Source organism: Mytilus edulis, unplaced genomic scaffold, assembly GCF_963676685.1.
Source record: "Mytilus edulis unplaced genomic scaffold, xbMytEdul2.2 SCAFFOLD_1302, whole genome shotgun sequence".
In the NCBI taxonomy this organism is placed as follows: domain Eukaryota; kingdom Metazoa; phylum Mollusca; class Bivalvia; order Mytilida; family Mytilidae; genus Mytilus; species Mytilus edulis.
Window position 1 is genome coordinate 2,796 of NW_027269242.1, and position 23,245 is coordinate 26,040.

The window sequence follows — 23,245 nt, forward strand, 5'->3', positions numbered from 1 at the left end:
GGTGTTGAGGTAAGCATTGACAATTAGGGAAGGAAGGGTAAGCGTAAACATACGTAATATTTTTTGCTTTGCCTTAGTTTGCACGCGAGTTGCGATTGACTTGTATTTTTATTCAGAGTACACTTTCCAAATTAAAATGGAAAGATTTTTTTTATCTTGATACATTTTTTGTAGTTTTCGTTCATTTTTGTCATATGTTTTTTCCTGTTATTTGATTTATTATTTACTTTTTTATATGATATTTCGTGTTTCATGTTTTTTTCATGTCTCTCACTACACGAAATCCCGGATTTGAAGAGGTATGCAAATGTTATGTAAATGTATTCAGAGACCGACATTTACATATGTTTATAAACCACTGCATTTAGTTTATATAGTCTTTGCATGAAGTAAATATTAACATTTATTATGCTTTACCCTCCTATGGGCGGTTATGAGAGACCGCGGTTTATAAAATATATTAATACCTCATCAAACCATTTTAAAGTTTAGAATTTATATTTATTTATGACCATCTCAAAACTTTCACAAACTTATGTATTTGTATACCTCTGCAAATGAAAATCTTTGTCATGTATTTTTCTATGATGCAAATATATCCGCAAATGTGTATCTTTGTCTAGGTGGCAAAGCATCATCATTCAAGTAATTTTATTGGGGTTATAAAGAGTAAGGTGCATCTACATTTCCTGGTATGTAAATCAATTCAAAACGAGAACTTTATAGAGGGGTGTAAAGCATCATTTCCTTTAATATGCAGAGACCTGTCAAATGTATTGTAAAGGAATATTTTTGTTAGTCTTTATAGTCGGCTGAAATGCATGTCAAATCAGAACGTATCAAAAGTCTTTGAACATAGTCCTAAATGTACGGTAAATACATAGATTTGCAGACGATTTGTTTAATGAAGAAATGTGGTCAAATGATAATATCAATGTCATGTGTAAATATATTGGGCATATGTAACTTTGAATACATATGCAAAGATATGGTAAAGATAGATATTTCAGACAGCTAGAAATGTATGTGTAATTATATTGGGCATATGTTACTTTGAATATGTATGCAAAGATATGATAAAGAAAGATATTTAACACAGCTAGAAATGTATGGTAAATAGTTATATTTGCATTTAATTTGCTTATATATTTGAAATGTGCAGATAAAATTGACGAATATTGCCATAGCTCTACTGATCAAGTAAAGTCATGACAAATAAAGCTGCTTTTGGGATTGGTTTTGGCATATTGGTATACTCATTTATTATTCATGTATTTTTATAATTTCGTAAATATAAAAAAAATCGGGTTTACAAAATCGGTTCTTGGTCTCTTTTCTGTTTGATGTACTGCGTAAATTTCTTTATCCATCAAAATTTTGTATTCTCAGGAAGTAATGATGGTTAATTCGCATATCATAAAACGATCGTTTCCTTTGAGTATCTCTTTAAAACTTCTGGAATTGCACGACCTACAATATGTATTATATGTTACTGTAAGAAAGAATACACATATAAAAAATCCAAAAACAATACTAGATATACGGCATCAGTATCAAATTTAAATTTTAAAATCAAATTTAAATTTTAAAATCAGTAGCACTCGGAAAGCTATCAAGCGATTTATCAATTTATTATAAAAAGTCTTAGTTTTATTTTAGTCTAGAAATATTCCTGTATCGGTAGATTATTTTCCACATAATATTTGACACAAAATACTTCTTGAGCGCATGTTTGTTTTTTTAAGAATCGGCTTGTTTGTACACACATATATATATATATAAACGCTAAATCTATTGACGAATATTTGTTTTCCAATAATCCATTAAGATCAGTCACGAGATGTTGAACTCCGTGTGCTTCATGTAGTGTCCTCTGCTTAAACTTTCTTCTGTGTGCAAAAGAAATGTTAAAAATTACAAACAAAGAACCAGTGAGTCACGTGTCATAATTCACACACAATTTACCAATGAAATCAAAATAAAAACGATAGATAATATTATTCCAACGACGGGATATCGCCCCTCCTCCGATCGACGGGGTTTCTCAGCAGTTAAGTGTAATAATTATCACCTTTTACGGAAAGATCTGGTCCGAAAAGATCAATAGAAAACCACAGCTATATAATATCAATATCCATTAAAATAATAAAGCACACATAATTATCATTGCTTTGTGATTTATAAACTGTCACAAAACAATGCTCCCATTGTCATTTGACTGTGTTGTCTTTAAATATACGTAAAACCCAAAATAGGTTATCTGAGGTTTTTTTTTTAAAGTAATGCACTATTATAAGCTAATGGGACTGATATGTGCGCGTTTCTCGGACTCTTGTAACATTGAAACGCAATTAATGTTTAGCTAATTTTTTTTTACAATTATCTAGTCTCAAAGTAAAAAAAAATAGATTCATTGTACTTTAAGACTTTAAGGGGACAACATTAAAAGTAGACCGATATGTAATATACAGCAAAATCGTTATTCTCATAATCATTAAAACCGGATCTGTCTGTCTGTCTGTTCTTGCCTTGTAATGTGCTTAGACTGTGATGATTTTTTATGACTAGATTTGAATATAGTGACAGTGCAGTATTATACTTTAAGTACTAGTACTGCTTAAGTCGACACTAAGGATTATCTTCACCTTGTTTCACGGTATTAACGATTCGTATATTGTTGAAGACCCTCCAGCAACTATCAATACGAAGAACAGGAATAAATACTTTGACAATTGATCATTTGTATTTTTTCTATATGCATTGACTTTGTGTGAAATTAGGTCTCCTGCACGTTTACTCATTATTCCTTTATTTTCTGTTGAACGGTCTAAACACGACTTAATGCAAGTTTAACCGGTCAATGTAAAAGGTCATATGGCAATATATTAATGTTATTTTAGACATGATTTGGTACGGGAAATTGCCGGTCTTACTTTATTTTAAACCATGTCAGCTCTTTAGTTTTATTTACAAAAAAAGAGAGCCAATTTTGTATTCTTTGATATCAAGTTCAATTCTCCATGCAAAAATTAACATTGTTTTCTGTACGGTGTTTTCTGTGTCTAGTAGCATCGTATGTTCTTAAAATATTTTCTCGCACAATGTCTGGACATCGGTCGACATGCAACATTGCTAAACCACACGTTTACAAATGAAAATCAACACTCAGACTATAGTCATAAAGTAGGACGATAAATGAACAAAAGACAAACCCGGGACACAGAAGTACAAACAATAGACCATCAACTCTGAAAACTAAAAGAAAAATAGAAACATGAATCCCGAAAACCATACAGGGGCTACATCAGAGAGTGGAGAGAACTTGCTTCTTGCAAGCCTTTCCGTGAAAACAATTTGATGTAAAGTAGTCTTTTGTTTCAGGTTTTTTTTTGAAATTTCCAACATGAGGCATTTGCCTCGATGTAGTTACGGCTCTGATATTTGATTTCTCCTTCATTTCCACAGAGGCAAAGGAAATCTATAAAATACCATTATTGTTTAATCGCATTGATTAGAGTAAGAAAGCTGTAATAAACAAGATAAAAATATTAAAGAGTATATTCGAAAATATAAAAAAAACAAAAAAAAAAAACACAAGCGCCTGAATTTATATATACAGTTACATTTCTGAATTTTGCAATTTTTTACTTGCATCACGCTGAATGTTGATATCAATGTCATTGTTTCACTGGTGGATAAAAGTATCCGTCTCGTTGGCTATTACACGACCTATGAAGTTTAAACTTCAATTTAAAGGTTTATTCTTTTGAAATTGTAGTTCTTTTGGTTCCCAAAGGTGACCTTATTAGTTTAGTTAGTTATGAATAGAGACTAGAGCTGTCTGCATATCGGGATTGATGCCCCTCCCTTTAACAAGTTGCAAATCTGGCAGAATCTATCAATGCAAATCCCTGGTGACTATTCAAAATGTAAGGCTAGTTTATGCAATGCTTGTCCTTGTGCTTCCAAAAATAAAAAAAAAAACACAGTTGGGTAGCTCAATTGTAAAAGAAATTCTAAATTAAATTGATTATCGAAACGGGAACACTTTCATTTCATGATTGTATCTACCGAGTACCGAGTTTGAGAACATATTAAGTTCCAATCAACACAATTATGAACTGGTGTTAATTTACGTGTTTTTTTTTATTGAATAAAGCCTGCCTATTGGTATTTTATCGTCTGTTTTTCTATGTTGTGATGTTATGCTATTGATTCAGAAAAAGGGAGAAGGTTTGCAATTGGTACCATTAAAACGTTTAAACACGCGGCAAATGTTTGCACCTGTCCTAAATCAGTAATCTGATGTACAGTACTTGTCGTTTGTTTATGTAATTTATACGTGTTTCTCGTTTCTCGATTTTCTTTGATATAGATTTGACCGTTGGTTTTCCCGTTTAAATGGTTTTACACTAGTAATTTTGGGGCCCTTTATAGCTTGTTGTTCGGTGTGTTGAAGGCCGTACATTGACCTATAATGGTTTACTTTTATAAATTGTTATTTGGATGGAGAGTTGTCTCATTGGCACTCACACCACATCTTCCTATATCTATGGACCCATATTGACTAGCATTGGGAGTCACATGTCATATATAGCCCAGTTACTTATCGTTTTTTTTTATTACAGCTTTTGCAAATATCTTGATAGTATTTTCGGTCAATTTGTATATCACATCTGTAAAAGTGTTAAAAATCAATCGCATCTGCAAAGAGTGTATCAAGAAGCAATCTTAAAAGGATTGACAGCCTAAAAAACTTATGTTGAGCTTTCCACTCTTAGAGTACTCTTTACCCTTCTCGGAACACTCTGCTTGTTTTATCTAATCCACCTGAATGGTCACATAGCATATATAACTGACTCAGACGTACTTGTATATATAAGTCTGAAAATTACACCAAACAGTATTAGAGTTAGATGATTTGATACATTGTTAAATATTGCTCAATTGGTCTTCTATTTAATAAAACGTGATGTGCCTAAAATTTTCAATGCTTTTTTTGGCAAATGTTTGAATACCAAATTCTCATCTCCGATTTCTGCAAAATAAATTTGACCCCTGTGTTCAATATCACAATATTATCTCTTTTTCCAATTTGGTTAGATTTTTTTATCATGCGAATCTGCCATGCAAATGAATGTTTTTGTTGAATAATGTAATAGTTCTTCCTTTTTATTATATGAAATGATCAACTGGAGGTCAAACTTCTGTATCTTTACTGATGTTGACCTAGTACATTATGTGTCAACATTCTTTTTTGACTGAACACTTTACAGAAAATTGTAAAGAGAGGTCAGTGGCACACCAATTGTAACTTTGTTATATAGAAGGTATGTGAAACACATCCATCTTGTGCTGCATCTACATGTACAAGCGAAGTTTTACGAAATTCCCTCTAGATTCTAGGTAATTAACAATGTGTATAAAGACTTTTTTTACCAAGTATCTATCTATCTATTTTAAGACTAGGCTGTAACCATTTGCTCAGTAATTTTCTGTATGTATATAATTGGAAAATTATCAAGAGCTTATTAAATAAACATATCAATGAATTGATCGTGTAATCCCGACTATTGAACAGATAATAGGGGGAGTGCATCATTACCCCATAATTGCATGATTGCTTACCGGAACCACAGAATTGTTAAACTGAGATCTGAGAAACAGGAAATATGTTTTTTTTTCTTTTGAATTTTTAATATTACTATAAATCATCAATCGAAGCTGTTTAAGAGATTTTCAACTTTCATTCGATACATTAGGTACTAGTACTTATTTACATATTTTAAAAACTTGCATTAATCATTACGACACATTTTGCTACTTTCGGGTATACATGTACTCTTACAGACTAGGGTTGAGTTGGTTGTGATACCAGTTTACTCAAATTATTTTCTGCTTTACTACAGATGTTGTCAAAATGTCTGTCTTTTATATTGTAGTCAAGTTTGTAACAGTATAGTGTTTCGCCTTCTTTATCGGATGTGATTTATTAATATTTACTGCAATGTTTTATTCTTATTCCACATTTGGTTTAACTTTCAGAATTTTATAAATGCACGTTTGCATCCTCTACGTTCATTGTGTCATGGATCTCGCCTTATTTGTTCGTTGAACCTTGTTTTGTTTGTATTGTGTTGATGTAATAAGTTAAGCATATTTGACTTAGTTCTCTGTATAGTCTTGTTTTGTCGTAATGTTGCACTAATGACTACGTAAGGGTATGGTTGTCGACGAGCATAGGCGTTTAAACTCGTTGCATTTGGTATGTACTGATCACCACAAGAGTGTTGTTCATAGGTGTTTTTTTTTGTCGTATTGTAAATAAACTAGTCCGTTTTTCTCGATTGCATTGATTTACATTGGTTATATTGAGATCATAGATAGTTTGTTGGGTGCGAACCAAGATGCAATTGCTAACTTTTACTACATTGTATCTTGAAAAAAATGGGAGTTGTCTCATTGGCACTAATACCACATCCTCTTATATTTAAATTGATAGAGACAATTCAAATCAAGACTTTTGCCTTTATAATGTATAATTATACTGGTTTAACTATTGTAAGAAGAAAATGATATTTTCATAGATTTTTATAAAATGTGATATAAGAAAAGTATAGAATGAGACACTATCGAATTCACAAATTTCACATCTTAACGACAACTAGAGTCAGTTTCACAAACAAAGCTTACGGCTAAGATTGGTCGTTAGTATACTGAATTGTTCATGCCTTAATAATGAACAATCTTAGGTGTAAGGTTTTTTTTTGGTGATACCGACTCCTGATACCAAATCTATTAGTTTACGTATTCCGAAACTCAAATAAATTGAACTGGGACTTTTTACAGTTACTTAGTTACGTGTATATACGCAGTCGCTATAGAACGAAGTGCCTTAGGCCCTGCTGAGGATTTGTATTTTTCAACCTTCCTTAAAAAAATTCATAGAGATTCATTCACAAAAACTAAAGTTATTGTCTGGAAACCAATGTGTCTTTGGACAACGATGCAGACGACGACGCAGACATCAAACCATTATACGAGACCCCCCCCCCCCCCCCAAAAAAAAAAAACAAAAAAAAAAAACGGTCGTATAACCAGTACACCAATGAAAGGGATGCTAAGCACAAGTATGGATGTGGTGTGAATAAAACTTTAATAAATATATTATGTGGAACAAAATACAACGATGCAAAACTTTTCAAATATACATGTTAACATAGATCTGAAATTAATTTCGATTGGCCATCATAGCAATGAATAATTGTACAAGAGGAAAGAGAAAAAAACAGTTATGAAAGAAAAAAAATGACATAAATGTTACTGATCTATTTCAAATTCATTTGAAGTTAAATATATCTTCTGTATAATGATGTTCACATTAACATCTTTCATTATTGTTAATTTATGACACTTGCTATCTAACTTGAGTCCGGCTCTTCAAATGGCTGAATAGCAAAGGACGGTGGACTGGATGGTTCCTCTCTGTCACTGATCCCTTTTGTTGCAGCTCTTGGTCTCAGAGCTGCACCTCCTTTCTTACTACTCTGTTTTTTCCTTGCACTTTTCTTATCCAATTGTAGAAACCAATTGTTCAAATAATCGGACCTCCACATGAGTTTCCTTTTCACAAATTGAATTTTTCCTGAATCGTCATCAGAGTCCGAACAACTGACTTCCTCGCTCTCTTCTGATGACATATAGTCATTATTCTCCAAAACAGTGAACAGATTTTCTTTATCAACATCTGCAATTGCTGTACTAACATTTAAGATTGCACGTCGCCTTACTCTTGCCTGAAATATATAATACATTTTGCAATTATTTTTTTTACGGTTATGCATGATGGTAAATATAAAAAAAAATATATAGAACTTGTGGTAATAAAAGAATAAAATTTTAATGTCGAAAATTCCATTTTTTTTTATACTTTTATATGTATCTTGCAAATGGTTGCATATCTATCAATTCCACATTACTATACATGTATATAAATTTTGCAACGCTTCACTAATTTCAATGCTCGAAATATTTTAATTTTTTGAGAATATAAAAGCAAATGTTAAGATTCTCCGTTAGCATTTATAAATATGTAATATTTCATTTTCAAGTTAAAGTCTTAATAAATATTAAGCTAGCTATATCTAAGGAATGGTTTTCACATCTTTTATCAGAAAGACTTGTTGCTAAAGATTTTTATCATCTGTTATTTTCATCAATTGTTTATAGTAATTTGTTTACAAAATATTATTTTGATTATCTTATAGACCAATAGGCCACTTTCGAGACCGACATTTCCGTCGAACAGTTTTGTTTTAGTGAAGATCATTCGTGCGGTTAGGGGCGTTGTCACTTCCTCTATGGGTTTAAAAGAAAAAAATGCTATAATGTGTAGTGTACGAATTATTCGGCAAATAAAATTCTTATAATTAATAATCAACACTGCTGTCATTTGGGGACTTGTGATTAAGTACCTACGGAACAAACACAATTTCTGATTAATCCTGTATAATGACGATCACGAAGTCGCATGATAAAGTATTGCAGGGATACAGGCGGTCCCTCAATCATGGAAATGACATTACACAGACGAGCATAATTGCCGAATGGACTTCGCATAACTCGAAAGTTGGCTACCATACGTTCTATAACGACCGCTTCCTTTAGACACTCTTTATAACTGATAAATGTTCCCAACTCAATAAGTCTTGTTTTTTTATAACATTGATTTACATTTACATTTTTTTGCTATAATAACGTTGTCAGTTTTCTTTTACTAATAAGGATGAAAAATCTTTTTGGTTTCTCTCGCAATCTTGTATTCCCATAAACATGTCATTAAAAGAAGTCTGAACCTGACATTCTAATCGACCTTTAAGGGTTTTTTTTCAGAAACACGACTTATTGTCCATGTAATTAATTTTACTCACTGACTGATGATTTTCTTTGTCTTTTTCTTTGCTGTTTTCTGGACTTTTCTATTGTATTTTCTTTGGTTTTTCTGGACTTTGTCTTGAGGGTGTGGAAATAAGTTCTGCATCCCTCTACAAAATATGGCACATTATGTATTGAAGTAATGAATTACAAAAAAAGAGGAACTTGACATTCATAAATATATTTTTATCTGTATTCTTATATCGTATACAGGGGCAGACTCAGCCATTCCAAGCCAACAAGAAATGTATAGATACAAAAAAATTTATACCTTGGCCGTGTATAATAATCAAAGTATGTTTATCATGTTTATTGAATAAATGAAAGAGTGCAGCAATTTTTATTGTAATGCAGCAAACATTTACAACAGTTTAATTCAAGTAGTATGCTATTTTATAGATACTTAAAAGATTTTATCAAGAATACGTACTGTATGCCATGTCTCTATCAAAACTGCCAATTTTATTTCCAAGAGCGACGAGAACTTCCCGTGTGTGTGTTGAATTTCTTCCTTCTTTAAATCTGTAAGTCATATAAGTAATATTTATTTACAAAGTACAGTTATTTGAAGATAGTCTTAAAAGGTGTAAAACGACATGCAAAACATACATGTATTCGTACCATGTTTGTGCTAGTTGATTAATGCCTTAATTAAAGGAAAAGGGCATCATTGTTTTTTTAATGGTAAGGCAGCAACCATTTGATTTTCTGGGGGGGGGGGGGGGGTGGGGGGCTATGGTTTTTTTTTTGGAAAAAAAAGTTTGTTTCCATTTTTTTGGAAAAAAAAATAATTTGTTTTTGATTCTAAGAAAAAAAAAAATGTTTGTTTCACCCTCAGCGGCCACTATATGTAATGCTAAAATTGAAAGAAAAAAATTGTTTTCGACTTGTCGCGAAAAAAAAAGAAAAAAAAAAGTTTGTACAGAAAAAAAAAACCATAGCCCCCCCCCCAGAAAATCAAATGGTTGCTGCCTAATTGCGTTCGTTCGACCTTTAGTTAACCAGTATATATGAACATAAGATAGTGCGAGTAAGTTATAATATCATAATGACATACTTTTCTGTGACTATTTTTTTATTTTGACAAGGTTAACCCATGATTGCTCATGTATGCGGGTACAAGTGGAGGCGAGACAGGTTACATACTTAAGGACATTTTGTCATAGTAAATATGACATGATTAAAATTATTAAGCATTAAATATACAGTATTTTCGATATATTTAGCTCTGCGATACACAGAATATATTTTCCTTTTATCAAACACTAAATATTTGTGGAGGGCATGCACTGTGATAATACGAAACATACTTCCTTCTGGATAGTGTTTGTTATAAATAATGAATTACAGAATAATTCGTGTTTAAACGATAAAGCTTTTTAAACCTTTATAAATATTATATTTATAATTTCTGTCGTGTGAAAATGGGATAGTAAAAATTGTACAAATGTACCTACCCTTTGCTAAAATCCCATGTTTTTTCATCCTCCATTAAATCATTGACTGCACTGTGTACGCCATTCTGAAAGATAAGTAAATGGTCCGTATTATCATTTGTTTTGTTTTAAGCATACATTAAGAATAAAACAATGTTTTCAAATACATTTCTTTGAAATACATCCAATAAATTTAAATCGATCCGCTGAACAGAAATTACATGTAATGTAATAACTGGTGGAAAAGAGATTGAAATAAATTAATTCTTTGACAAATAAACCACTTCGCGTGCACAGAAAAAAAAAACATGGCTTGGGCATTTTAACTCTTTTTTTTTGGGGGGAAAAGGGGGGGGGGGGGTATTGCTTTTAATTAATTTGCAGAAATTTGTACGGAAAATTAAAATAATTGTAATGATCGATGAATGAGTGACAGTATATCGAAGGCAAACCTTTATGATTCAGTACCTTAATTCTATCGTCCACTTTTGTGTCTTTTATGGTGGACTTTTTTGTGGTACTAGCCTCCATCACAGTTTCTTTTATAATGGATTTCAATTGTCCAACTGTAATTGACAAGACCTGTGACTCATCTAAAATGTGAAATCAAGTAAGTTATTGCTGAATGTTAATGTATAGTGTTTTTAAAACAGTAAAACAATTGACTTATTCGTGGATGGAAAGTCTACCAATGTTTCAGGGACGGATCTATCTGCGGCAATTTAAAAAAAACGGGGGGCATATGTACACCATTCAAATGCATTGATCGTCAAAAAAGGGGGTTTCTAAAAAGGCTAGAACCCAAACCCCTGGATCGGCCACTGTAGATGAAGAGGACTTAATTTTTTTTTATAATGGAATATATATTTCTATTATTATTTTTGTCCTTCGTGATCATGGAATTTTGCTATCCGTGATTCTTTTTTACACGAATTTTTTTTTCTGCAAAGAATATACGAATTATAATAAGATTCTTTTTTATATCATCGAGATCGAACTGAGAACAGAACATCCGGTTTTAAGATACGGTTTTATATGCACGTATGCTTGATCAGCAAATAAAGGATAAGCACATTCTTTTTCATTTTCGCACTTTTTTTCATTAAAAATAATCAATGCGTTTTATGTTTTTCCTCTGATTTCGAGTTGACCCTAATGGTTATTTTGGGTCTCACTAATTAGCGACAACAAGCGTCAAGAAGCGACAACAAGCGTCAACAAGCGACAAGAAGCGACAACAAGAATTATTTAGCGACAAGAAAACATTTCTTTTCTATCAATTTTAACTTTCTTGTCGCTAAAATTATTTTCTTTTGCATATTCTTTTAATATTTATTGCAATAATTAATTTTAATTAAAAAAATATGTTTTCTTGTCGCTAAATAGTTTCTTGTCGCTTGTTGTCGCTAAAATAATTCTTGTTGTCGCTTCTTGTCGCTTGTTGACGCTTGTTGTCGCTAAAATTCTTGTTGTCGCTAATTAGTGAGACCGGTTATTTTTAATAATTTGTAGACGTAACCTAAAATGTATCATATATATTTAAAACATAAGTCACTTAATTTACGTTTTTTAAAGTTTGTAAGGACGAGTAAGATAATTGAAACTTACCATTCTGGCTACCATCTAATGATCTCAGTACATTTCTTCTTACAAGAGGTTCATTCTCTGGTGTACATATTCTGCTTGTTGACGGTTGACTATGGTAATTTTTTGGAGTGTTCATTTTGAAGGTACAATGATCAATTTCAAAATATCATGATATTTAAGTATTGATTGTTTCAAAGGGGGGTCTTCTTGCTTCTCATATCTAAACACCTGGTTGGCCCGGGTATAAGCGAGGGGCGGAAAGTACTTCCTACCAACAGGTAACTTGCAACTGATTGGTTGATCAGCCTTTTTTTTATGATTTTTATGACCATATCGAAAAGTGATATTCATTTTGAAGAAAATATATTGATGTGTCTTTTTTTTTTAATAAATTTTGACACTAGTTTCTTGTAATCAAATACTTCAAATCTTTGGATATGGCTTATGACAAATATAAATCATTTTTTTATAGACAGATTTTATTATATGTCTCTGTTAAGGTAAACTGTTGAATGATTTCTGTTAGGTGACAGTACACAAGAAAATGAAACTTTTTATGCATTACAATTTCACTGCAATCATCGGGTCAGTGGTAGTTGATGATGAATATCATTTGATTTTTTAATAACTCCACTACTAGTACTCTACATTGGGTTTTTTGATGTTGATAAAATTCTCAATTAATAAGCAATTTACGTAGATTTAATATAAGTCGTTTATAAATATTGTGATAGATAATTTTGTGAAACTTGTAGATATAGAAATAAGTAAACGGACTGACGTTGAGTCTTAAAAGAAAAAAAATTCAAATATATTTGTTCTGTGCAGAAATTAATTGATGTGTTTAGAAATAAAGATTTATTGGAATCATAGTCTTTTGATAATAATAAAAAAAAAAGACATATATGACAACGTGTGGTCTTGAATGTAGGACAGAAAGTCGCAGGACAAAAAGTCACGGACAAAAAGTCACAGGACAAAAAGTCCGGCAATGGACATTTGAGCGCATTGACAGGACATTTGAGCGAAAAAAAAAGGACGTTTGAGCGCCAAAGTATAGGACATTTGAGCGCCTAAATTTTAGGACATTTGAGCGAAAATAAGAATAAGCGTAGGGACATTTGAGCGAAAACAAGTCTTGGATAGAGAATTGTCTTATTGGCAATCATACCACATTTTCTTACGAATATAGTTCATTAAATGAGGAGTTTACCAACAAAAAGATTAAAACATATTTTAATTGTAAAAAACAAAGCACTAAAAACAAAGCACAGTCATAAAACAGGAGTTTACCAACAAAAAGATTAAAACATCTTTTAATTGTAAACAAAGCACTAAAAACAAAGCACTGTCATAAAACATAAAACTCGGCAACGGCATTATTTACAAGTCTGTTCGGGCTTGGAACTTATATCCCAGGCTTCTGACATAAAAATCCCTCGTAATTTCCTGCTGGCAGTATTTCGAATGCAAATCCCGGAGATTCTGTTCCTTCTCCTTTTCTGTTCGGCTCTGCGGTGCATCAATGTTCAAACTCCGAATTTTTATGTAAGTCACAGATTGCAATTTGATAATAGTGTCAAGGAAAATATAAATTGATTACTTTTAAAAAAAAATCTTAATTCGTGTAAAATTATCAGGGAAAATTTCGCTCAAATGTCCTGTCTGAAAACTCAGGTAAGGTTAATATCCCGGCGCTCAAATGTCCTATGAAGTCGGCGCTCAAATGACCCTATGTGCTTTTTTCTTTTTCGCTCAAATGTCCTATGCCCAAAAAGTCACAATTCATTATTTCTGACTATTATCTTTGAAATTTCTACAAAATATTTTTGTATTTTTCTTCAACTGGGCCGCTTGAACTATTGTTTAATTTAAAAATCTAACTTTGAAAACAAAAATTATCAAAAAAATATCAATCATTTAGTTGTTATATATAATAAATAGAAATAGATAGAATTGGCACAATTAGGTGATTATCTTATTGGCGCAAATGATACCTATAGTTTTGAAAATAAGGTGGCGCAAAAAAAGTATTGGGGCAATTAAGTTGTGGCGCAAACGAATTACTTTTTGGCGCAAAAAGATATCGCCCAAAATATAAAAGTAAATCATATAATTGTTAAAAAAACAAAATGTCAAAGTGGCTTGGCACTTACTGGCTTCATTGTTCCAAGAAATCTTTCTGTTGCATGATTAAAATGAAATAAATCTTCATTTTTCAAGTAAAATGACAAATTTCTTAAATTTAAATATGAATATATGTATTAAAAAGTAAATATTTCAAGATATTTCTCTTATATATATGTTCAAACAATTGTCAACATATTATTTGTGACTTTTTGTCCTGTGACTTTTTTTCCTACCAAATTTGTGACTTTATGGCCTGTGACTTTCTGTCCGTTTACCGTGGTCTGAACACGTCTTCTTTGATATTTATTATTAAAAAAAATCAGTTTATTTAGGTTCAACTGTTATTTTAACAATAATTCTTTATTCCTTAAATTATGGAAGTTCATTTTTCTCTATTCTTTAATTTTTGTCCCATTTTTTCTTTTCTTTTTTTTCGTCTTATTCAATTTTGATTTATTCGGTTAAATCAACTTAGGATTAACTGCCTAGATATATAGAATAAATCCTCGGCTGTATTTGTGAAATTTTAAAGAATTGTTGATCCTTCATGTTTTTTAAATTTTAATTTGTTTCGATCATACTTTAAAGATGACTGGTGACTGAGTCCCATATGTAAGACGTGTCGGGTGTACACAATGACACCAGTAACCTTTCCTCTTACATACCATTATTTCTAACGACTTACTATTTTTTTTTTATTAAGACACTTACATCCTCTAATATTTTCCACGTTTTTACATTTGTACATTTTTGTTCAACTAATTGAAATATTTTTTTCACAAATGCTATGATAATTAATGTGTTTAACTGATCTAGTGCCACTGTGGCTGAATTTTCTACAATATTTCAGAGAAAATGTTTCCCTTCCGAAACGGGAGAAATACAAAAAATGTTTTCAAGCTAGACACCTTGCAAATGATTACTTAAAACAATTTACATGCCACGAAACAAATTATTTTAATTCAATAAACGTGTATATGATACATTTGATTTCATTTTCTTATGGTTAGAAAAATGAAGATGCCATATATAAATCAATCAAATATAATTCATCTGCATGACCCTTTTTCAACATCAGAAGACAAAATTATATTATATCATACATGTCTCTCGAGGTTTGTATATTGTCAGACCACATACTGATGTATTTCCTCAATATTCAAAACCTTGCATTTAATTGCATGACATTTCTTTTACAGAGATAAATGCCATACTGTGAACTATAAAAACAGACACCTCCTCCTAAATCACGGCGTCTAATAAACGATCGACATTTACAATTAAACGTACTTCAATCGCCTATGGCATCTATTTCCCCCCCCCCCCCTGATTATTAGAAATTAATTAATGCATGATAACTAAGATATATATATAGTTATAAATAAAGTTTGAACTTCGGTAAATTAAAAGCAATTAAGGGGGAAAAGTATATAATCCTCTTCCCGACCGACTTACCGAGTAACATTGACTACAAAGTGGAGAAATAACATGTATGCCGAAACTTTTTTTAATCATGAACTACATTTAGAATGATTTACTTAAAATAGATAGTTTTCAAATTCATTATTAACTTTAAATGCAACGCAAGTTTATAGTTTCCCATCTAAATGTTTTTATCCGATTGCATCTTAAGAACCAGCACCTTCTCAACTTTTTGTGTTATATCAGGAAATTGTTGCGGTGCTTTGCCATGATGGTGTATTTCTTGATTTGTTCCTAAGCATTCTATTTTAAGGGAAATGTATCTAGTATATGCGGTTATATTTAGCATGGTAATATGGCACTGGTTCTATATATTTTTTATTTTTTTTCTAAAAAAAATCCCATACCTCAATATCATAAGTACTAGGACGAATTTGATAGACGAAACACAATCTTTCTGTAGTTTATTATTAGTGCTTGGGTTTTTCTTGTAAAGGTCAATCTGAGCATAGTATCTACGAATCTAGTGCACTTGGGTTTAAACCTCAATATTTGCATTATTGTACATTTATGTTTCATATATAAACTGTGGACCTCTGTTTTGTTCACTTATCCCTACACTTCCACGCGGAATTGCAGACCAGTTTATCATATATAATGTATAACTAATTTTATGAAATATTTATCCGATCGCCTGGTTGAAGTTCAATATTTTTGACGGCGAAATACAAGACTATACTAATGATAAATTCTTGGCGAAATTCCACAAAATCCCCAGGAAAAAAGTTACAAGAAAAAGTCACAGCAAAACTGTTCTTCTGATAAATAATTTTACACAAACATGTATGTTCTTATATTAAGGTCACAGCAAAGAAAAAGGTGCTTCTGATATTATTTTACTCAAACATGTATTGTACTTGTTTGAGTTAATTATGCCCATTTTTATATATAATATGAATTTAGACTTTTTCTCCTAATATATAAGTGCAGACCTTTATGCAACATATATCTTTTCTACATTCATTTACATGCACTGTGACTTTCTTATCTATGATATTTTAACAGTAACTTTTCATTCAAACTGATATTTATCAATAATTTGGTGTGTATCTTGTAATATATATAGGACAGAAATTCACAGACAAAAAGTAACAAAACGAAAAGTGAAGGGCCACAGTCTAAAACTCTTTCAAACATCTTATCGGGGCCTTTTATAGCTGACAATGCGATATGGGCTTTGCTCATTGTTGAAGGCCGTACGGTGACCTATAGTTGTTAATGTCTGTGTCATTTTGGTCTTTTGTGGATAGTTGTCTCATTGGCATACATACCACATCTTCTTTTTTATATACAAGGTTTTTAAAAAGAAATAAAATCAAGGAATTGTATATTTAAATATACAGTTCCTTGATAAAATATTGATAACACACATTATTCTATAACAAACATCAAAGAAAATAAATGTATTTTTTCATTATATCTATTGGTCAAATTGTTAACTGTGTGTGTGTGTGTGTGTGTGTGTGTGTGTGTGTGTTTACTTATAAACAAATTTCAAAAAACATAATTAGAAATAAGACCATTTTGATTTCTTTTAAATTTCTTATTTTTGTAAATATGAAAAAAAAAGTTCAATACCTTTAAATTGTTAAGTGTTTAGTCGAAATATATTTTAAGTACGTGTTCATTTTATTCTTTTTTGATGAACCCAGCTGACAACCAATGACATATGACACTGTGTATTAGTAGAACTATTTATATTGCATATCAATATTTTAGTATTTGACTCTCAATTTTGTACATCGGATTACTTTTTGGATAGAAGTGTAACAATCAACAGGCATTATTTAACTATTTGGCAAGCAGCTAGTAATAAATTCTTCACGATGTTCTTATATTAAGGTCAGTATTACTTTTATAGATATTTACCGATAGGTAGTATAACACACAAGCCAGTTAAATTAGTATCGAAATTAAAGTCATATGGAACGAGTGACTGGTGAAAAATAATGTTTATCCAATTCTTGAACCAATGCATAACTATATCATAAACTTCTGTGCACAATTTTATAATTTTTTACCCAAAAATATCGATTTTTTTTCTCTGTCTGTTATGAAGTGAAAATATGGCGGCTCATTAATTGTGTTTTAAAGCCATAGTTTAACGATTGACACCTTATAGTAGACTATCAACAAAAAATCATGGACATTGAGCACATGTTTAACGTGTACAATCAGATACTGGTTTATTTCAGTGACAGATCCATGTGTATTGCAATGACCGGTCTTTTACGAGAGGGTCACGCTAAGGTCACTTTAAACACGGAAAACATGTTGGCGAATTCCTTCCTCGAAGCAATCAATTAAAAAAACAGTAAAATTCTTTTAAATGTGGAGTAATCAAAAAATTTTCTTCCGATAAAAAATTATATGTGCAGAAGTTTAATAACGACAACTATCCCTTTTGTTATAAAAAAAAAAAACATATGCATTTTTTTTTTTAATTTGAGGTTTCATATGACTTTAAATTTTAACTATGGAAATTTAATTAATTTTAAAGATGTGATTGTTTGCCAGTGTTGTACTTATGATCAAGGGGTAGATATTTCAAGCATATTCAAGGACGAGAACAAACTTCGTTTGTGAACAATGAAACAAGAACAACTGCGTAGACATTTTATAGTCTACTGAAAACTAGGCTATTACTCTGCTATGAATTTTGAAAATAGCATTAATTAATTATATCAACCTATATTAACGTATACACCGGAAAAAAATGTTGTTTTTTATGCTTCTCTGGCATTTGATAAAAATAGGGTTACAATTGAAATTAAATTATATATAATTCAGAAACTGTACCGCCATCCGACACCCCCACCCCCCAGCCCCCCACCCCTTTTTGTACACCCACCCAAAATACAGGTTTCTTCATTTTCTTGTTTCTTTTGACTCGAGGTTATCCAAAAATTTTTATCCTGAGATAAATTAGTTGCTGGGTTCATGTCCTAATGAAGCAAGGATATGTAGACTTCATACATTTTAATGAAAATCTTACGTATGTTCTCCAGACATTTAATCATTCATATATCTTTATATATATATGCTTTTTTTTGTTGTTGTATCGTGATTAATTATTCTTTCATAAGAAATGCTAGATACAATTTGTTAAAAGACATTACTATCATATTTTCAAATATTTGAGAGGCAATACTTGTGATAGGCTTAATTCGCATTATAAAATGTGACTGTTGGCGATTTCAAATACAGTCTGCTGGTCACAGCATGGAAGTATTGTATTTTATTATACTTCCATGGTCAAAGTTAAGTCTTCACCGTGTAAAATCGGCTAATACCGGAAAATAAGGTATAATGGGTCTCAAAATGACAAGTGTGAAGGAAATTCAAAATAGACAAACCAACTGCCAGATTTATATTAAAAAATAAGCGAAAAAAAAAACAATAATGAAAACCAAAATCACACATTCTACAACCACTAGAATAACAGGCTCTTGAGTTGGGACAGGTTCTTAATAAATAGTTATTGCTGGATTCTTACCCTGATGTTCTCTTTTAAATGGGGACAGTGGTGGTACAACACAAGACAAAACAAAAATTAAAAACTCTTTTAAAATAGGTTTGGCAATTTCAATTTATTTACCAAAAAAATATCTGCGAAATAAATTACCCGTATTGGGGTTGGGGGTTGGGTTATTATTTATATTAGTGTTTGTCGAATGAACGACATTTTTTACGGACCAGTAGATTTGGAGCCTGACCAGTAGACTTTTTAGTCAACTGGTTCGGCTGGCCAGTACACAAAAAAGCTTAATTCGACCCCTGGTTTACACCTTAAATTTAGTTCCGTGACCTTTTGCCAAAATATATTTATACAATCATAGATGTAGAAACTATTAAACGCTGAATTTTTCATTTATAAAGTTAAGCAAAAAATAACAAATTCGTCAAAAGATCCATTAATATAGAAAGTTTTAAAAGTTTTAGCTCACATGGGTCAAATGGTAACGTGAGCTTATGACACTTGACGTGCTTCACAGTTAATTCCACATATTTTTCTCTAAAACTTTATCTAATGTTTGTTTTTCACAATAGTTTTAAGTCCCCTTCTCGCTTATGGTAGCCTTCCTTTTTATCCTCTTGATCAATTCATTATTGTGCTACTTTGTACATACAGAATATATAAATTTAATATTATCTTGTAGATGCTTTAAAATATGTCATATTCAAGTCAGCTATACTGTCCGCATTGTGAACAATTTGTGGCTGACAGAACGTACAGGCGACATAGAAGTGAATTTTACGATGTTTCAAAGGGCACATGGATAAGAAGCATCCACAACGAATGTTGTTCACCACCAAAGAAACCATTACATGTAACGACCGTAACAGAAAGTTCAACCAAAATATCATGTCCACCTTTTATAGATGAATATGAAGATCAGGAACGAAAAAACCATTTCCTCGATGTAAAAGAACAAAGACCAGTATATGAAGAAGAAGACCTCGAAAGTATACAATTAGATCATGTATTGCCCTTCATAGAGTCATCAGTTCAAGAAGTATGGGAAGATGTTCTTTTAGAAGACGTAAATGCAGATCTATCCGAAGGAAGAAATGTGAATAGAGTACAAGGACACAGAAATGAAGATCATACAAATGTAGAAGTAATTGCAAGATGGACAGTACACTTCATAAGCTCGTGGTCAGTCTTTTATAATGTGTCAGCAACTGCTTTAGGATACCTTTTGACATTTTTTCACGCATTTCTGTCGGCCTGTGGTTAATCGCACCATATCTTCTTATTCTATCGAATTCCATCCCGAGATCTGTGTATACACTTAAAAAAACACAGGGCATCCTCGAAGATGATTTTCTAAAGTATGTCGTCTGTTCAAATGTAATGAACTATATACACTGTCGGAAGCCGAAGAATGCAGAACATGCACTTTTATCAAATATCCGAATCATGCACAAAGAAAATTTAGACAGAAGTGTGGAGAAAAACTTTTGAAAGAGGTTATTCTTCAAGATGGCAGTAGAAAACACTATCCTATCAAAATATATTGTTACCGCTCAGTGATGAAATCGATACAGAATCTTCTTGATCGTCCTGGATTGAAACAGCGATGTGAAGACTGGAGACAGCGAACTAGTATACCGGTATGCATAATACATTTGTAACAAAACATAAGAAAGTTGCATGTTAATGAGGTTTTTTTTTAATGAATATATAGGTGCAGACAAGTCAAAACTAGTTATATTAGTCCGTTTAGGTTTGATATTTGAATATAAGACTATACATACATGTAGTTTTAATTAGGTCTTTCCACTTTTCTGTGGAAAGACCTATTGTATTTGTTCTGATTATTATTATTTTTTTTTTTTTTTTTTTTTTCTTCCGCCAAATTTTGTTCTTGCGATAAATGTTTGTTTCGCAATATGTCGCTTAGATATATCTCATATGGTATCGTATAGTTTATGCGCTTTTAAATTTCACCCTGCTAAGCCGAACCATTTTCTTTGTAAGAGTTATCTCCCTATTCACTGTTTATCATCAGAGTGCATCTCCTTCGTAACAAAAAAAAGATATCGACAAAATTCTTTTACAAATTGTTCGTTACATCCTCAGGAATTTTTGGCTAATTTGGATCGAAGCGATTGGATGAAATTTTATAGGAGTTATCTACCATTACTAAATAAATTTGTCGGTATGTGTTTCAACTCATCAACTATTAACCATATAACCCTGGAATAGTTTTATTTGAGGCCCCTAGGTCCTAACTTAGAAAATAAGGTCAAGGTCAAAGGTCAAGGTCAAGTTCAAAATTTGGGACTTTTCCTTGTTTTGAAATTTTCTCAGACACTTTTAAAGATATACATTAAAGAACAAGTGCAAAATGTTTGGTTTATTGTAATGAAGATATGTTACATTTGGTCTGATACAATTAAATGGCATCTTATAGGAGTTAGTGCCCCTGAAATGTCTTAATATAAGGTTATTTTGATTATAACTTCAACTAAGTTCATTATAAAGCCATATGACCTTGTACAAAAGGTAAGTTGACACATGACCTTCAAAAATGACAACCGGAAGTGACCTTGAGAAAACCGGAAGTAGCTATTTTTGCACTTTTTTCATATGAAAGTACTCAGAATCCATATATTTTGTAACTTAAATACCTTAACTTATCACTAAAGACTAGGAGTGTCTTTCTGTAAACCGGAAGTGGTCAATTATATCCCGGATTACAGGCAAAAGTATATAGAAACCATATATTTTTGGAATCAGTGTGAACGAAGCTATCATATAAGACCAAAAGTAACATTTACTAAACCGGAAGTAGCATATAACTACTTAAGTTCACTTTCAAATATGTCAAAACCTTTATTTATTGCATAAGTCTGAAGAAACTAGCTTCTTTTCAAAGTTTCTTTGATGTGGAAAGGCCTTCAATTGTTCTCTGAACAATTGGTTTTTAATTGTGTTTAGTTTTTGTTATTGATCGAATAATTTTCATATGTTTGTTTAAAGTTCTGCTCCTTTTATATTCTATGATATTTTCTTAAGTAGTTTCAAATTGACGAGAAAAATAATGATCATGTTGAACAGAAACTCTTCATTGCATTACAATTTTTGCTAAATGTGCAACGAATGTTTTTTTTACATAAAATTATAGAATTAAAAAGAAAACACTTTATTGCATCTGTAGTCTCTATAACATACTAATTAAAAAAAACGTAGTCCAACAAAAAATCACCAAGTTAACACTCTTTATCTTTCAAGAAGTGTATTCCTTCTTCTTCTTCTTTTAAATAAAGGGTACTCTCAGAGATGTTTATGATGGAAGAGTCTGGAAATCATTCATGACGCATGCAGGTAGACCATTTTTAGAAATGCCAAGGAGATATGCTCTGCAGCTCAATGTCGACTGGTTTCAGCCATATAAGCATTCTCCTTACAGCAGTGGAGGAATCTACCTAAGCTTAATGAATTTACCTAGAAGTGAAAGGTTAAAGAAAGAGAATGTTATCACTGCTGGTGTTATTCCGGGACCAGACGAACCTTCGTTGTCAATAAACCCATACCTTAGACCTTTAGTTGACGAATTGATTGATTTGTGGAGTAATGGATTCAAGTATAAAGCAAGGGATGACGATCAAGTAAGAAGCGATGCATTGTATTTAAAAAAGAAAAACTGGCACAAAAGTCGAATAACAATTTGCACCAATGCAAAACACACTATAAAAGCATAGTTTTTGAATAAAAGCTATGCGTTCCCATATTTAAAATTATGGCTCACTGAATTGTTTTCTTCTGAAATACAATAAAAGCATTTAATTTAAGCTTTCCAAAAACGTTAAGTGTTTCTATGTAGAAAATTAGACTTATATTACTCTAGAAATACACATCTGACAATTATTCATTTATTCCAGTTTCATACAACGCTTATCTCGTCATTTGTTAAACAAGATGTTGACATAACATGTCATTTTCATATCGCATGTATTATCAGCCCTAGGTTCAATATCAGCTCAAGAGCCGCATGGCTCGACGGCTGATATTGACCGAGGGCTGATAATACATGCGATATAAAAATGACATGTTATGATCTTTTTATCATATGCTTCAACAGTAGAGAAAAATAACAGATTCACATATTGATCCTTTTACGTGGTTTTCGAAGTTTAAAGAGTATAAAAGTTCACGGCCGTCGTAC

General features: G+C 31.6%; 1 protein-coding gene across 1 annotated transcript; it reads right to left on the minus strand.

The window, feature by feature from the left end:
- Positions 1 to 7,249: 7,249 nt before the first annotated feature.
- LOC139509739 (uncharacterized) lies at positions 7,250 to 10,944 on the minus strand. Its single transcript, XM_071296250.1, has 5 exons — positions 10,839 to 10,944; positions 10,392 to 10,456; positions 9,365 to 9,456; positions 8,935 to 9,044; positions 7,250 to 7,796 (listed from the first exon to the last, which is right to left on the minus strand). Exons 1-5 carry the CDS (start codon positions 10,899 to 10,901, stop codon positions 7,422 to 7,424), a joined length of 705 nt encoding a protein of 234 aa, XP_071152351.1. The 5' UTR covers positions 10,902 to 10,944; the 3' UTR covers positions 7,250 to 7,421.
- Positions 10,945 to 23,245: the final 12,301 nt, after the last annotated feature.

Excerpts from the sequence above, each read along its gene's own strand:
- LOC139509739 (XM_071296250.1), bottom strand. The coding sequence starts at position 10,901 with ATGGAGGCTAGTACCACAAAAAAGTCCACCATAAAAGACACAAAAGTG. Across the intron at positions 9,457-10,391 it reads ACATGGGATTTTAGCAAAGG|ATTTAAAGAAGGAAGAAATT; the intron begins GTAGGTACATTT and ends TATGACTTACAG. Across the intron at positions 9,045-9,364 it reads TGATAGAGACATGGCATACA|AGGGATGCAGAACTTATTTC; the intron begins GTACGTATTCTT and ends CATATTTTGTAG.